The sequence below is a fragment of the Lepus europaeus genome, chromosome X (genome assembly GCF_033115175.1).
Source record: "Lepus europaeus isolate LE1 chromosome X, mLepTim1.pri, whole genome shotgun sequence".
NCBI lineage: Eukaryota > Metazoa > Chordata > Mammalia > Lagomorpha > Leporidae > Lepus > Lepus europaeus.
Window position 1 is genome coordinate 18,913,542 of NC_084850.1, and position 15,781 is coordinate 18,929,322.

Sequence of the window (15,781 nt, forward strand, 5' to 3'; positions counted from 1 at the left end):
AGAGAGAGACAGACAGTTATAGACAGTAAGAGAGAGAGAGAGAGAGAGAGAGAGAGAGAAAGGTCTTCCTTCCGTTGGTTCACCTCAGATGTTCGCTACGGCCTGCGCACTGCGCTGATCCAAAGCCAGGAGCCAGGTGCTTCCTCCTGGTCTCCCATGCAGGTGCAGGGCCCAAGCACTTGGGCCATCCTCCACTGCCTTCCTGGGCCACAGCAGAGAGCTGGACTGGAAGAGGAGCAACCGGGACAGAATCCGGTGCCCCGACTGGGACTAGAACCCAGGGTGCCAGCGTCACAGGCAGAGGATTAGCCCGGTGAACCGCAGCACCAGCCATTATTTGACTTACCATATCCAAATACTGTCATTTAAACTTATAGTAAATATAAAAACTATTGATCAGATATTTAACATTATTTCATTGTTACTGTTTTGAGTGTTCAAACGCCAGTCTGTATTGAACAATTACAGCAAGTCTTATCAGACTAGCCACATCTGGGGAGCCTACTAACCACATGTGGCTAACAGCCACCACAGTAGGAGGCACACACGCATCACAAATGCTGGTCCCAACACAGAACTGTAAGAATGTTTATCCCTCTTTATAAATTCCAGAAGAGAGATTGGACAAGATTTAGGGGTATTTCAACATAAAATAATCTGTAATGTCAAAAATTTCTAAGAATCTGTCTCTCAGAATTCATCAAAAATTTTCAGAAATTTCTCTATTTTCTGCTCCCTGTGGAACCCCATCTCCCTTTTAGTTTTTTTTTTTTTCTGATTTCTCCTCTGCAATCTCATGCTATAATTTTATACAATCCTTTTGCAGTGTGACCTTATTTAGTCGTTTACATCCTTTTTCCTACTTGTGAATTAGCTTAACTTCAAATCTGTAAATTGAATGCCTAACTTCTTGGATATATCTTGGATATATCTTAACTTTCTCCCCCCAATATAACTACTACTTTTCTGAGTTGGCTGCTGTCAGTGCTCCTACAACATATTCTTTAAGTTCTATCCATCAGAAATAAAAGGAAACATAAACAATCTATTATGGTATTTCAAAAAGTTCATGGCAAAATGGAATTATTTAGAAATAAGCTGATTTTGGTGCAAAAAATTTTGAAATCCATGCAGAGTTTTGGGTTTTTTTTTTTTTGCATAAAATACATATCCATGAAATTGTTGAAAATGTGGAAAATACATTAAAGATTGTCTTTCAAAGTGTTACTGTTTCTTATTAACTTTGTAATATCTTTTATTCCAAAATAATTATTCTCTGTAGTTTTCTCTAGTGGTGCTTTTTGTATTCCATGTGTAGGATATGCACAGTGAAGTTTTGTTTCAGGCATCACTCAATGGTCAGGAACAGTATTTTAAAAGTTTACTGGGGCTGGCGCTGTGGCGCAACAGGTTAACACCCTGGCCTGAAGCACCAACGTCCCATATGGGCGCTGGTTCAAGTCCCAGATACTGCACTTCCGATCCAGCTCTCTGCTATGGTCTGGGAAAGCAATAGAAGATGGCCCAAGTCCTTGGGCCCCTGCACCCATGTGGGAGACTGGAGGAAGTTCCTGGCTCCTGGCTTCAGATCAGCGCAGCTCCAGCCATTGCGGTCAATTGAGAAGTGAACCATCGGATGGAAGACCTCTCTCTCTCTGCCTCTCCTCTCTATGTAACTCTGACTTTCAAATAAATAAATAAATCTTAAGAAAAAAAGCTTACCGTTTCTTGACTCCCATAGTATTCTCCTAAAAGGGTGAGTGGTACCGATATGCTAAGCCACAGTACAAGGATGGCAATGAACCCACCAAAGGAGATGGTAGCTGATGACCCTTCGGTCCAAATAATCATATTCATAAAGAAGAGGTCAATAAAGACAAACCTGAGAGAAGAAAAAATTCATTAGAAAACAATATACCTTCAAGGTAACTTTATAAACATACTTGATATGAGTGTCAGAGCATTCTTTTGGTCACAAGGATATAATATAAATTACAAGATTAAATCCTAGAGGAATAATAAATCACTGTGTGCTGGGGCTTAAATTCCGTACCATACAACAAGATAGACTTTTATTATAGGATATTATTTCTACATCGTCATCTTTGCATCTTCAGAATCTAGCAGAAAATAAATAAGGTGTGGAGAAATATACCATGGGAAAATTCAATATCTAGTATAGTGAACACAAGAAACAACATATTTGAAAAACTGATTTTAGACTGACATGCTATAAGATGCCTAACGTCACACAGATATTTACTTGAAATGAAAAATTTTCTATCATTCATTCAAATGTAGCAAGTTCACCGCTAAGTCCTCTAGATACATCACAAGGAAAGCCCAATTGTTTTGCTCTTACTTGATCCAGACAAGGTTTACCAAAGCTACAGGTTGGTATGGTGTGATTATAGATATGAATGTTTCAGAGTACCTAAAAGATGAGTTTAAAAAAGTAAATAGAGGGGCTGGTGCTGTGGCGTAGTGGGTAAAGCTGCCACCTGCAGTGCCGGCATCCCATATGGATGCTGGTTCAAGACCTGGCTGCTCCACTTTCGATAAAGCTCTCTGCTATGGCCTGGGAAAGCAGTAAAGGATGGCACAAGTCCTTGGGCCCCAGCTCCCGCTTGGGAGACCAGGAAGAAGCTCCTGGCTCCTGGCTTCGGATAGGCGCAGCTCCGCCGTTGTGGCCAACTGGGGAGTGAATCAGTGAATGGAAGACCTCTCTCTCTCTCTCTCTCTCTCTCTCTCTCTCTCTCTCTCTGCCTCTCCTTCTCTCTGTGTGTAACTCTGACTTTCAAATAATGAAGAAATATTTTTTTAAAGTGAATAAAGGCTCATTTTGGAAGGCCTTCACTATCAGGTTAAGGAATGCTGACTTTATCCTCTCAACATCAGAATGCACCTGAAGAGTTTTACAGCCCAAGCTGTGATTCCCAGTGAAGTTTTTCAGGAAGATGAATTTACAGCACTATGAAGGACAGAGCTAACAGAGAAGATGATGGAGAAAAGGAGTCTAGACATAAAGTAGTAAGGATTTGCATACAGGGTGATAGTAAAAGTGTAAATTGATGGAAATAAAATAAAAACAAAGAATTAAGAGTCTCTTGGTTAAGGATAATAGATTAAACTCGCAACATATAGCTCTGCTCCTTCCTCAAAACTGCTGAAATTTCAGTAAGGAAATTTTAAAGGAGTATTTTGCAAGGTTGAGAGATATAGGAGAGAAGACATTAGCAGCAAGTTTTGGAAATCAGAGAGCAAATGGACAAATAGTAACTGGTTAGTAGAACAGAGAAATCTACCTCCCAAGTCATCAATAGGGAGAGCTGAGAGGCAACTCAATTTATGCCACAGAACACCAAAAAGGCTCAGGAATTTGCCATGCGGTGTACCCCTATAAAAAGTCAGAAATCAGGAGTATGGCTTGAAAAGTCAGCTTAAGCAGCTGAGAGACCTGCAGATTCCCTCCCCAACTCTGCAGAGCCAAATAACTACCATTCCTGACCCCAGCAGAAGAGTAGAGGTGTGTTCTCTTGGGAAAGGTCTCTGAAGCTCAGAAGAAAACTTTTAAAAAGAAAATATACCACTGACATCCTCAGAGAGATTGGAAGAGATATTGCAACCATAAAACAAGAAGAAATTTTAAAAGACTATTGAGAAAATAGAAGAGCTCCTGGGAATTAAAAATATGACAAGAGGAATTAAAACTGTGTGTGTCAATATTGCTGCAAATGTAGTTTTGGCAAACTTTGTTTTATATCTTTGACAAACCAATGGCTAAGAATGATATACTACTATAGTTTTAATGATGAAGAATGGGATGGGAGAGGGAGTGGGAGATGGGGTGGTTGTGGGTGGGAGGGAGGTTATGGGGGGGGGAAGCTGCTATAATCCAAAAGTTGTACTTTGGAAATTTATATTTATTAAATAAAAGTTGAAAAAAAGAAAATTTACTGTATATGGGTAAAAAAACTTATGATTTTAAAATTTACTTTACATGAGTGAAATGGTCATCATCTCATGTAATTATTGCTTATGGCCCTTATCCATATTCCCACAGGACTAGAGTCTTTTTACTTGTTATCTGTTGAACTCTGTATTTAGTGGTACATTAAGCCTTTGACTATAACGTAAATAAAAAATATTATCTCAGCTGGCACTGTGGTGTAGTAGGCTAAGCCTCCACCTACTACTCTGTTGGCATCCCACATGGGTGCTGGTTTGAGTCCCGGCTGCTCCACTTATGATCCAGCTCTCTGCTGTGGCCTGGGAAAGCAGTAGAAGATGGCCCAAGCCCTTGGGCCCCTGCAGCCACATGGGAGACCCGGAAGAAACTCCTGGCTCCTGGCTTCAGATTAGCTCAGTTCCAGCCATTGAGGCCATTTGGGGAGTGATGGAAGACCTTTCTCTCTCTCTCTCTCTCTCTCTCTCTCTCTCTCTCTCTAACTCTACCTCCCAAATAAATAAATAATTTAAAAAAAATATATATGTTATCTCGGCCAGTGCTGCAGCTCACTTGGCTGCACCTGCGGCGCCGGCACCCTGGGTTCTAGTTCCAGTCGGGGCACCGGATTCTGTCCCGGTTGCTCCTCTTCCAGTCCAGCTCTCTGCTGTGGCCCAGGAAGGCAGTGGAGGATGGCCCAAGTCCTTGGGCCCTGCACCCGCATGGGAGACCAGGAGGAAGCACCTGGCTCCTGGCTTCGGATCAGCACAGGGCGCTGGCCACAGCGCGCTGGCCATAGCGGCCATTTAGGGGGTGAACCAACGGAAAAGGAAGACCTTTCTCTCTCTCTCTCTCTCTCTCTCTCTCACTAACTCTGCCTGTCAAAAAAAATGTTATCTCATAAAGCCAAAAGGAAAGGAAGGAAAGAAGGGAGGGAGGGAGAAAAATAGAAGTATCATATTCTTGGGATTGTGTCTGTGAACTACATTGAATCTGTTCTCTATGTAGTAATATCACATTAACACGAAAACTGATGAAAAACTATGTTGGTAGTAATTATCATGCATTTGCTGTGACCCTGAGAATCTAATGAAAAAATAAATTCCTTTAAAATGCTAAAAAATGTAATAATAAAGCAAAAAATAAACAAATAAATAAAACTTTTTAAAGTCTAAGATATTCTAGTACTACCTTCATATTTGCCATATCTTCTCAATTTATTTTTTTTTCAATTTATTATTTAGAATCATTGTTTTTGATGCTTTCTCAGCTCTTACAATAAGTGATTTGGTCTTTTCTAAACCAACTGAGTCATTTGTTCTTCCATTTTACTGTTTCTATTTCATCTTTCACTGTTGTGTTTATTATCTTTTCTGTTAACATCTTTTATATTTGGAATATCTACTCTGCTGTCTCTGCTCCTGTTGCAAATATAGCTTCAATTCTTTTCAGACAACAACAGATACAACAACAACAACCAAAACCCTTCACCTTATGTTTCAAAAATTTCTGGCATGTTAATAAGGAAACCTGGTTTTCCAAGATTTAACCACACTTCTCAAAATATTTTTAATACCTTTCTGCTCTAATGAATTTGTTTAGCTACAATATTCCTCTGCCAAATTTTCTAGATTTTGAGAGATTCATTTCAGCTGCTATCATTCCTTAGCCAGGAAAATTACTTCTCACTTGATAAATCATAACCTCATTTCTTATACATAAGCTCAATTAATCCATCTCAATATGTTCCCTTTACAAAGTACACTCTGGAATGTTAAAATGTGTTTAACACATCTGTAACTGTCTTTCAACTTCAGGCTTTTATATTCTAAATGGTTCTTCTTATGTCAGTCTCTAATTATTTCCAGACCTTTTCATAGAATATTAAACAGCAAAACTAGAAGGAAATTTATGAGGTTACCTGGGTCCAACTTCTACCTGAAACATTTATTCACACATTCATCAAATATTAAATATCTATGTGTTATGCCCTGCTGTTCAAAGATAAATAAGACAAAAATCCTTGTTCTGAAAAAGCTTGATCTAGTGGGAGACAGGCATAAACAAGTAAATTACTCTACAACAGGCAAAATGCTATAGCAGAATGACGAAAACAGAGCAGTAAGAACCCAGAAGAAAATAATGACCAAAAATGATTCATAGCCCACAAAACAATTCCACAATCCATTAGCTCATTTATTTCTCTAAACAGCTATGTGACACAGGCATTGTAGACAAGGAAATGGACAATCAGAAAGGTTTTAGGACTTACCCAAAATCATTCACCTAATACTTAGTGATGAATGAAATTCAAACCATCTTCCAATTTTAAAATGTGGGTGCTTGCCAATCAAACTACACTGCTTCTTCCATTCCCTGCCTGCCACTTTTGGAGCTACATCCAGGGAAAGTATATTGTTTACTATCTTCAGATTCCTTTTTGGGACATATAAGAGTGCACTTCAGAAAGTTATTGGAAAAAATTGAATTAAAAGATGGTTATTTTGATACAAAAAATTGAAATTCATGGATAGTTTTTTGCATTATGTATTTGCCATTAACTTTTTGGAGACCTTCATGTGTTCATTAGTCTAAGTGCTTCTCCATTTAAATACAAACCTATTTATATAATGTGAGGTACTGAAATTCTCTGTAAATCTACCAAATTTTGAGAATTAAGAATCTCAATACTTTATGATTCTCTCTCCCATCTACATAGATAGCCTATAAACCATTTAAAGGAAATATGTCCTTTGTATCACACCTGGTTTATTGCTTTAAAATTGCATTCAATTCTACTAATAGAACTAGGAAAATAAATCTGTTTGTCATTTTAAAATTATTTACATTATTCAATCACAAAATAATCATTTTCTAGGTAATTACTCCATGTATAAGGCACTGAGTTACACACTATGAAAGACAAGAGATGAAGAAAACATAGTACACATCTCTTGAGTTTCAAAATATAGAATGAGAGCTATGTTGTTCACATATCACAAACAACCACAACCTAAGCAAAACTGTAATAAATGTTGTAATAAGGGTAATAGACATTGTACAATTTGAGAGCATGGAAGTGGTGGGACTTACAGAATTAGTAGAAATTGGTACAGGGAAATTGGAAAAAAGGGATTAAAATAGATGGAACAGCATGAGTAAAGGCAAGATTGTGAAAGAAAATGGTAGCTTCCACAGCTACAATTTATTGAGCACTTGTTCCATGCTAGGCACTTATAGCAACCATAGGAAAATAAATTATAACAGTATTTCCAGAATGCATATGAAAACATATAAGCTTAGAAATTTCAAGAACTTGGGGCCGGTACTGTGGGTTAACACCCAGGTCTGAAGCGCCGGCATCCCATATGGGTGCCGGTTCGAGTTCCGGTTGCTCCACTTCCGATCCAGCTCTCTGCTATGGCCTGGGAAACAGTAGAAGATGGCCCAACTCCTTGGGCCCCTGCACCCATGTGGAAGACTGGGAAGAAGCTCCTGGCTCCTGGCTTCAGATTGGCACAGCTCCATTCACAGCGGCCAACTGGGGAGTGAACCAGTGGATGGAAGACCTCTCTCTCTCTGCTTCTCCTCACTTTGTGTAACTCTTTCAAGCAAATAAATAAATCTCAAAAAAAAAAAAAAGAAATTTAAAGAACTTGCCCACAATCTCACATTTAACAATTAGTTTAAAATTTCTTTTCTGCCTGTTTAATTTAAATGACAACTCATAACGAAATCATTATAAATTTTTGTTGATGGGCATACAAAGTATAAAGATATAATTACTTGACAAAATAGCATGAAGGAGGGAAAAGGCAAAGGTTTATATAATATTGAAATTAAGTTGTTATTAATCTAAATTGTTATATAAACTAAGATACTAATTGTGATCCATAAAGCAACCACTAAAAACAAGCTCAAAAAATAGTAAAAGGAATGACAGAGGAGAAATGGCACACTAAAAAATATCTACTTACAGAAGGCAGTAACAGAGGGGAAAAAAAGAACAAAATAAATAAACAAAAAGGACAAAAGAAACAGCAAACTGACGAATGTAAATCCTACATTACTAATAATTACTCTAAATACAAATGGATTAAATTTATTCTAATGAAGAGGCAGAAATTAATGAAATGGGAGAAAAAGCATGATCCAAATATACAATGCCTACAACAGGCATAATTTTGACACAAAAATACAATAGTTAAAAAGAGAAATGTGCGTGTGTGTGTGTGTGTGTGTCATAAACAATAACTGGAGTGATTACACTTCTTTCAGAACAAATATACTTTCATACAAAAAGTTTTATGAGAAACAAATAAGGAAATTTTATAACATTAAGAGTAAAGGATAATTATAAACATAGATGTATCTGACAGCAGATTTCTCAATATATATGATTCAAAACTGACAGAAAATTGAAGGCTGAAGTAGACAATTCAATAACAGTTGATGACTTATTAAATGCCTCACTTTCAGGAATGGATAGAACAACTATACAGAAGGTGAAAAATGAAATAGAATACTTTAGCAATACAATAAGCCTACTAGACCTAACAGTCACATACAAAACAATCTACCCAACAAGAGCAGAATATATATTTTCTCAAATGTATGTGGAAAATTCTCCAGGACAGACCATAGATTAAACCATAAAACAAGTTTCAATAAAATCCGAAAGAACTGAAATTATACAAAATGTAATGTAAAGTAATTAAAGAAATTGCATAAATGGAAAGACAACTCAGCAGATGGAAGATCGCTCTCTCTCTCTCTCTCTCTCTCTGCGTGTGTAACTCTGCCTTTCAAATAAATAAAGTAAATCTTTAAAAATATCTAACAAGGTATGTGATGGATACGTATGCAGAAAACTACAAAACATTTATAAAAAAATCAGATGATCTTAAATAAACAGAGGCAAATGCCAGACTCATGGGTCAGAAGACTCTATACTATGAAGCTGTCAATGATCCACAAATTGATCTATGGTTCAATGTAATTAAAATCAAACCCAAGCAGAATTTTTTGTACATATTGACAAGCTGTTACTAAAATTTGTATGACAAGGAAAGGAATTAGAATGACTAAAACAATCTTAAAGAAGAAAAAACAAAATTGGAAGATTCACATCACTTGATTTCAAATTTGTATTAAAAGTTTAGTAATCAAAACAATGGGGTATTGGGAAATAACAGACATATAGATAAGTGGAACAGGCTGACAGTCCAGAAACTGGCCCATACCAATGTGGGTAGCTGACTTCAAAAAGTGAAAAAGTAATTCAAGATTGTATTAGTACTGGAACCACAGAACATCCAAAGGGGGGGAAAAAAAAATCTTGATCCACAAATCACATTATACACAAAAATTAAATCAAAATTTATCTTGTACTTAAAACAAAATGCAAAACTATACCTTTTCTATTAGAAAACAGAAAATATTTGTGATCTTGGGTTAGGCAAAGAGTTCTTACATACAATGGGTTAAGCAAAGAATTATTACATACAACACAAAAAGCACATGCATAAAAGAAAAAATTGTATAAATATGAGTCATCCAAATTAGAATATTTTGCTTTTTAGAAGACATTGTTAAGAGCTTAAAACGCAAAGCACTGAGAAAAATATTTGCAAACCATATATCTGACAAAGTGCTTGTATCCAGAATATACTTTAAGAAACTCTCCAAACTCAACATTAAGAAAACTACCCAATAAAAAATGAGCAAAAGATTTGACCAGACACTTCACCAAAGAAGAGATATGGATGGCAAGTAAGAACATGCAAAGATGCTCAACATCATTAGTCTTTACAAAATTACAAATTCAAAACACAGTGAAATACCACCACAGGCCTATTTGAATGAAAAATAAAATTGACAATACGAAGTGTTGAGAAGAATGTTCAGAAATAATTTCTGTAGGAATGCAAAATGGTACAATCACTTTGAAAAACAATTGGGTAATTTCTTTTTTATATTTTTGTATTTATTAGATAACCCAATAATTCCACTCCTAAGTATTTACCAAAGCAAAATAAAAACTTATGTTCCCATCAGGTTTTGATGTTTATAGACTTTATGGTATTGTTTATTTATAATCATCCAAAACTGGACGTAAACTAAACACTTGTTACCTAGTAAACACATAAACTATGGCACAATCATGCAACAGAAAATTGTTGAGAAGTAAAAAGAAACAAGTTAGACAAGCCAGATCCAAAAGATTCTGTCTGATTTTCTGTAAGGTTGATTTATAAGACATTCTGGAAAAGACAAAAATCTAGGGGTCGAGAACAAATCAAAGGTGGGTATGGTGAAAGGGGTTGACCACAATTGTGTAGCATGAGGGAATTTTAGAGGGTGAACACATTCTGTATCTTGATTATGATAGTGGTTACATGATTATGAATTTGTCAAAACTCAATGTACTGTACACCAAAAAAATTAAATCCACTGTACATAATTTTTGAAATAAATAAATATTTTAAATATTATGTCTGTGGTTTTCACATTTTTGCTAATATTATCACAAAAATAAAATATATAATCATTTGTTAAATTCATAAGACTTTTTGAAAAACAAATGTAAGTGCTAGGTCTGGGGAGTAGAAAGGAAAGATCTGAATATATTTCTGAGCAGAAAAGAAGCCTCAGTGGAGAGATAAAATAGAAACACACAAGAGAGGGAAGTTAACTAACTGAGCAAGCTGTATTAAATTTTAAGTACCTTTCAAATCATAGATTAATCATCACTTTCTCAAAGCCTTTCCAGGTGCCCCAAACTGGGAATTCCCTTTTCCTCATCTGAACCCGCATACTATATACCCCCTCATTACTCCTAGTACTTACTGCCAGATAGAACTGTTAATATTTCACATATCTTATCATCCCCTCCATCTGTTCCAACAACCCATTAAATTATAAATTATTTGAAGGCAGAGTTTCAGGGGAAATTTATATTCATTTCATACACAGTGCCTAGCATAATCCCTCAAATACGGTAAAAACAAAACAAAACAAAACAAAAGCCACAGTAAGAATATTGAATGAGTAACTACATAATGCGGAAAATAGTAGATGGATTATTGACTGGTTCTTGCATATGATATCCCTTGTATTACAATCCTGTATAATGACTTTCACACAATAGCACTTTGTTGCCAAATGTTTTCCATTGCAGATTCAGCTCAGTTTTGACCTCAAAGCAACAAATAGCTGAAAAACTGTCAAGGAATCACTTTCTGACAAAAATGTATTATTAAAGCATTCACCTCAGAAAAGACCACCCAATTCTAGTTCCCTTGAAAAGAGTTATAGAAAAAACAGATGGTCCTATTCAAGGTGGTGAGAGGGAGGGGGTTCACTTCGATTATTTGAAAGAAATCAAAAATTCTGAGATACACGTATTTGACGTGCAAACTTTCAAGTGCAACCCTTTCAATGATCTCATCTTTTTCCCCTAGGGTTTAGAGGGAAACAAATCACATGTAGATAAAAATATTATCTGAATACGGAATATATCACTGCACTGTATCCTTTATGACATTATACTCCGTCACAGAGCATTATTAAAGCATCTTTTCTCATGAATCAGTCTCTAATGTCCATGTAACTGAATTTGCACTGTTAAACTTTCAGTGTAGGTCCTCTTCCCTGATTATGGTACACCTCTAGCATCAAGGACACAGGAATTTCATTACAAACAGGAATTTAAGTATCATGAGAGTGAAGATATAATCCATTACTATTTTCTTACAATTAAAAGTAAAGACTGTCCTTCAGAACATATCAAGAGAATATTTTTGTTCCTAGATATATATGAATAAAAGATGCTATGGACTGAATTGTGCCCCTCCCCCAAATTCATATATGATGAACCCTTTGGGACCTAATTAGGTTTAGATATCATATAAGTAAGGTCTCCATGACAAGATTAGTGTCCATTTAAAAAGAGACATCACATGGGACTTCAATCCCACTAAAATTGGTGGTAAAAATGCCATCGTAGGGCCGGCACTGTGGCACAGCAGGTAGAGCCATCGCCTGCAGTTCCAGCATCCCATGTGGGCACCAGTTCGAGTCCCGGCTGCTCCATAGAGATTCTGATTCAGCTCTTTGCTGTGGCCTGGGAAGGTAGTGGAAGATGGCCTAAGTCCTTGAGTCTCTGCATTCAGAGGAAGCTCCTGGCTCCTGGTTTTGGATCAGCACAGCCCTGGGTGTTACAGCCAATTAGGGAGTGACCCAGCGGATGGAAGACCTCTCTCTCTCTCTCTCTCTGCCTCTGCCTCTGCCTCTCTGTAACTCTGCCTTTCAAATAAATAAATAAATCTTTTTTTAAAAATACCATCTTAATTGTTAATGTGATCATATTAAGTGTTAAAGTGAACATACAGATAGGATTAAGTGTAAAAGGGATCATATAAATAATATCAAGTGCCTGGTAATAATAATAGACAGGATTAAAAAGGAGGGAAAGTCCAATATGGGAAGCAGTCCGCACAGCAGACTCCTAGAATGACATTCGCTGTAAATAACACTCTGACCTCAGAATCAACCCTTGAGGCTTCCTGGTCTCGCTGAAAGCCCTATGAGAGCATTTCAGGCATGGAAAGCCAAGACTCTGTGGCAAAAAATATCCTACATGAAGGATCTCTGTGAGACCCCAGTGGAAACAAGGGGCCATCAAAGAAGGATGTACTTTTCTGTGAAGGGAGGAGAGAACTTCCACTTTGCTTATGGCCTTGTCTAAATATTGATGGTGTTTGTGGTCACAAAAGGCTTCCATAGTATTTAGCAGCTCATGGCAAGAGCCTCGGGTGATCACTGGTGTCATAAATAAGAGTATCAATTGTTAAATGAACAACAGAAATCACTGTGCACTTACTCCCCATGTAGAACCTCTGTCCTTAATGAGTTGTACTATGAGAATTAACTGCAAAACTTGTTCTCAAACTGTGCTTTATATGTTGTGTGGGGGTGGGTGCAAACTGTTGAAATCTATACTAGCATAGAGTTGGTCCTCTGTATATAAAGTTAAACTAAAAATGAACCATAATGAAGAATGGGATGTTAGAGGGAGTAGGAGGTGGGACAGGAGTAGATGTGGGAGTGTGGGTATGGGGGAAAGAACCACTATATTCCTAAAGTTGTACCTATGAAAAATGAATTCATTAAATAAAAGCTTTAAAAAATAAAAACAGACACCAGGGAGTTTCTCTTTCTCTCTTTCCCTTTCTCTTTCTCTCTCTCTCTCTCCCTGTGCCACATGAGGACACAAGGAGAATGCAATCATCCCCAAGCCAGGAAGAGGGCCCTCACTAGAACCCAACTATGCTGGCACACTGATTGGGTTTCCTAGCCTCCAGAGCTGTGAGAAAATAAATTTCCATTGTTTAAGCCTCCCATCTACTCTATTTTGTCATAGTAGTCCAAGCTAACTAAGACAAAAACATACCAAGGAATTTGGTGGTAAAAGTCTAAACCTTGCAACACTTTTATTCATGAAGTAGTTGACCTTGAACAAGTTGCTCTACAGTCTGGCCAAAGATCCTGCATCTGTATAATCAGGGAACTGGATGAGCAACTCTCACAGGCACTGCACAGAATCCCTGACCCCCACTTTGACTATGAGTATATCTTGGAATCGCAGTCACTAATGATGTTGCAATAGCTACACGAGACAGGAAGAAATAATCACAGAAGGCAACAAAGAGGAGAATAACAAAAACTCATGCATAAATTGCCACTCTAGCGTACTCTGCAGTGCAAAATATAAAACTGAGATAAGCATTTATGAAATCTGCTTCAAAAACAAAATCAAAATCCCATGCAACATTGCCACTTCTTTGTACTAGAGGTTAAGGTGTACAAAAAGATGAAAACAATGCAGATAAAACATGGAGTACTACAGCTAGAGAAAACACCATGATTTTCATCTCCTTCCTACTCTTCTTTGTGGTATATGCTTATTTTTTCCGAGCTGAAGTATAAGGAATAGTATAATTGCATAAAGAAAAGAAAATGTAAGATACTAACCCAGGACATAACAGTGCTGTCATGAAAAAGTGAGTCTTCCACTTCATACCTTTAAATGCTGTGGATGTAAAAAAACAGAACAGTTACTGTAGCAACTTGATTTAGTTCACTTTATAATATTTAAAAGCAAGGTACAATTACATTTTCATAGGTTGGCTAAAATTGCCCATGCATTGTTTTAAATTTTTTTTATTTTACAGTATTTTAATTTCTACATTTAACATAACAAATTACTGAAATAACAATAGTTGTAATACTCACTCTTATACATTTTAGCAGACACATATCCAGCCGGGGTTCCCAGAAGTACCCATAGCACAACAGCACATGTCATTAAAGCACCTCGATTGGCAGGGGATAAAAAACCAAGACAGGCCACAACTAAAGAAACACAAAGAAAAGAGGAAATCAGTGACAATAATAATCTCAAGAACACACGGGGTTTTATAATAAATTTTAAACAAATTAAGCACATCACTAAGACAAATTATTACATAATATATGAAACAACATACAAGGAAATGCTCTTAATGGGACTGCTCAAGTGATGCTGCTAACAAATGTTATTCACTTAGCTAATTCTTCGGCAATCTTCTTCTTAACAAAAAGGTCTGATTTTGAATTAAAAAAGAGGGAATGTCCAACATGGGAAGCAGTTCACACAGCAGACTCCTAAAATGACAATCTCTGACCTCAGAATCAACCCTTAAGCCTTTCTGGTCTGGCTGAAAGGCCTGTGAGAGCATTTCAGGCATGGAAAGCCAAGACACTGTAGCAAAAATATCCTACACGGAGGATCTCTGTGAGTGAGATCTCGGTGGAAAGAAGGGGCCATCAAAGAAGGAGGTACTTTTCTCTGAAGGAAGGAGAGAATTTCCATTTTTATGGCCTTGTCTAAATACTGATGGAGGGGCCAGTGCTGTGGCACAGCGGGTTAACACCCTGGCCTGAAGCGCCGGCATCCCATATGGGCACCGGTTTGAGACCTGGCTACTCCTCTTCCGATCCAGCTCTCTGCTGTGGCCTGCGAAAGCAGTGGAAGATGGCCCAAGCACTTGGGCCCCTGCACCCACGTGGGAGACTAGGAAGAATCTCCTGGCTTCTGGCTTCGGATCGGCGCAGCTCCAGCCGTTGCGGCCATCTGGGGAGTGAACCAGCGGATGGAAGACCTTTCTCTCTGTCTCTACCTCTCTCTGTAACTCTGTCTTTCAAATAAAAAAAATCTTTAAAAAAGTAATAAATAAATAAATACTGATGGAGTTTGTGGTCACAAAAGGCTTCCATAGTATTTAGCAGCTCATGGCAAGAGCCTCGGGTGATCACTGGTGTCATAAATAAGAGTATCAATTGTTAAATGAACAACAGAAATCACTGTGCACTTACTCCCCATGTAGAACCTCTGTCCTTAATGAGTTGTACTATGAGAATTAACTGCAAAACTTGTTCTCAAACTGTGCTTTATATGTTGTGTGGGGGTGGGTGCAAACTGTTGAAATCTATACTAGTATAGAGTTGGTCCTCTGTATATAAAGTTAAACTAAAAATGAACCGTAATGAAGAATGGGATGTTAGAGGGAGTAGGATGTAGGGCAGGAGTGGGTGTGGGAGGGTGGGTATGGGGGAAAGAACCACTATATTCCTAAAGTTGTACCTATTAAATTTGCATTCATTAAATAAAAGCTTTTATAAAATGTCTGATTTTCAATCCAAGACAAATGGAACTAGGTTTTCAAGCTGATTTAGTCCCTAATTTCATCGTCTATGTCAAAATTAAATAAATATCTCCTCTTTCCTTACTCC

General features: G+C 37.3%; 1 protein-coding gene across 4 annotated transcripts in view; it reads right to left on the reverse strand.

Moving 5' to 3' along the window:
* Positions 1-15,781, reverse strand: part of LOC133753050 (transmembrane 9 superfamily member 2-like) — a 92,840-nt gene that overhangs the window by 21,557 nt on the left and 55,502 nt on the right. For all 4 annotated transcript variants that reach the window (XM_062183420.1, XM_062183418.1, XM_062183419.1 and 1 more), the window contains 3 exons: positions 14,243-14,362; positions 13,982-14,039; positions 1,723-1,882 (listed from right to left, as the gene is read on the reverse strand). In XM_062183420.1, coding sequence (XP_062039404.1) covers positions 1,723-1,882; positions 13,982-14,039; positions 14,243-14,362 — 338 coding nt within the window. The remainder of the gene's footprint in view (positions 1-1,722; positions 1,883-13,981; positions 14,040-14,242; positions 14,363-15,781) is intronic.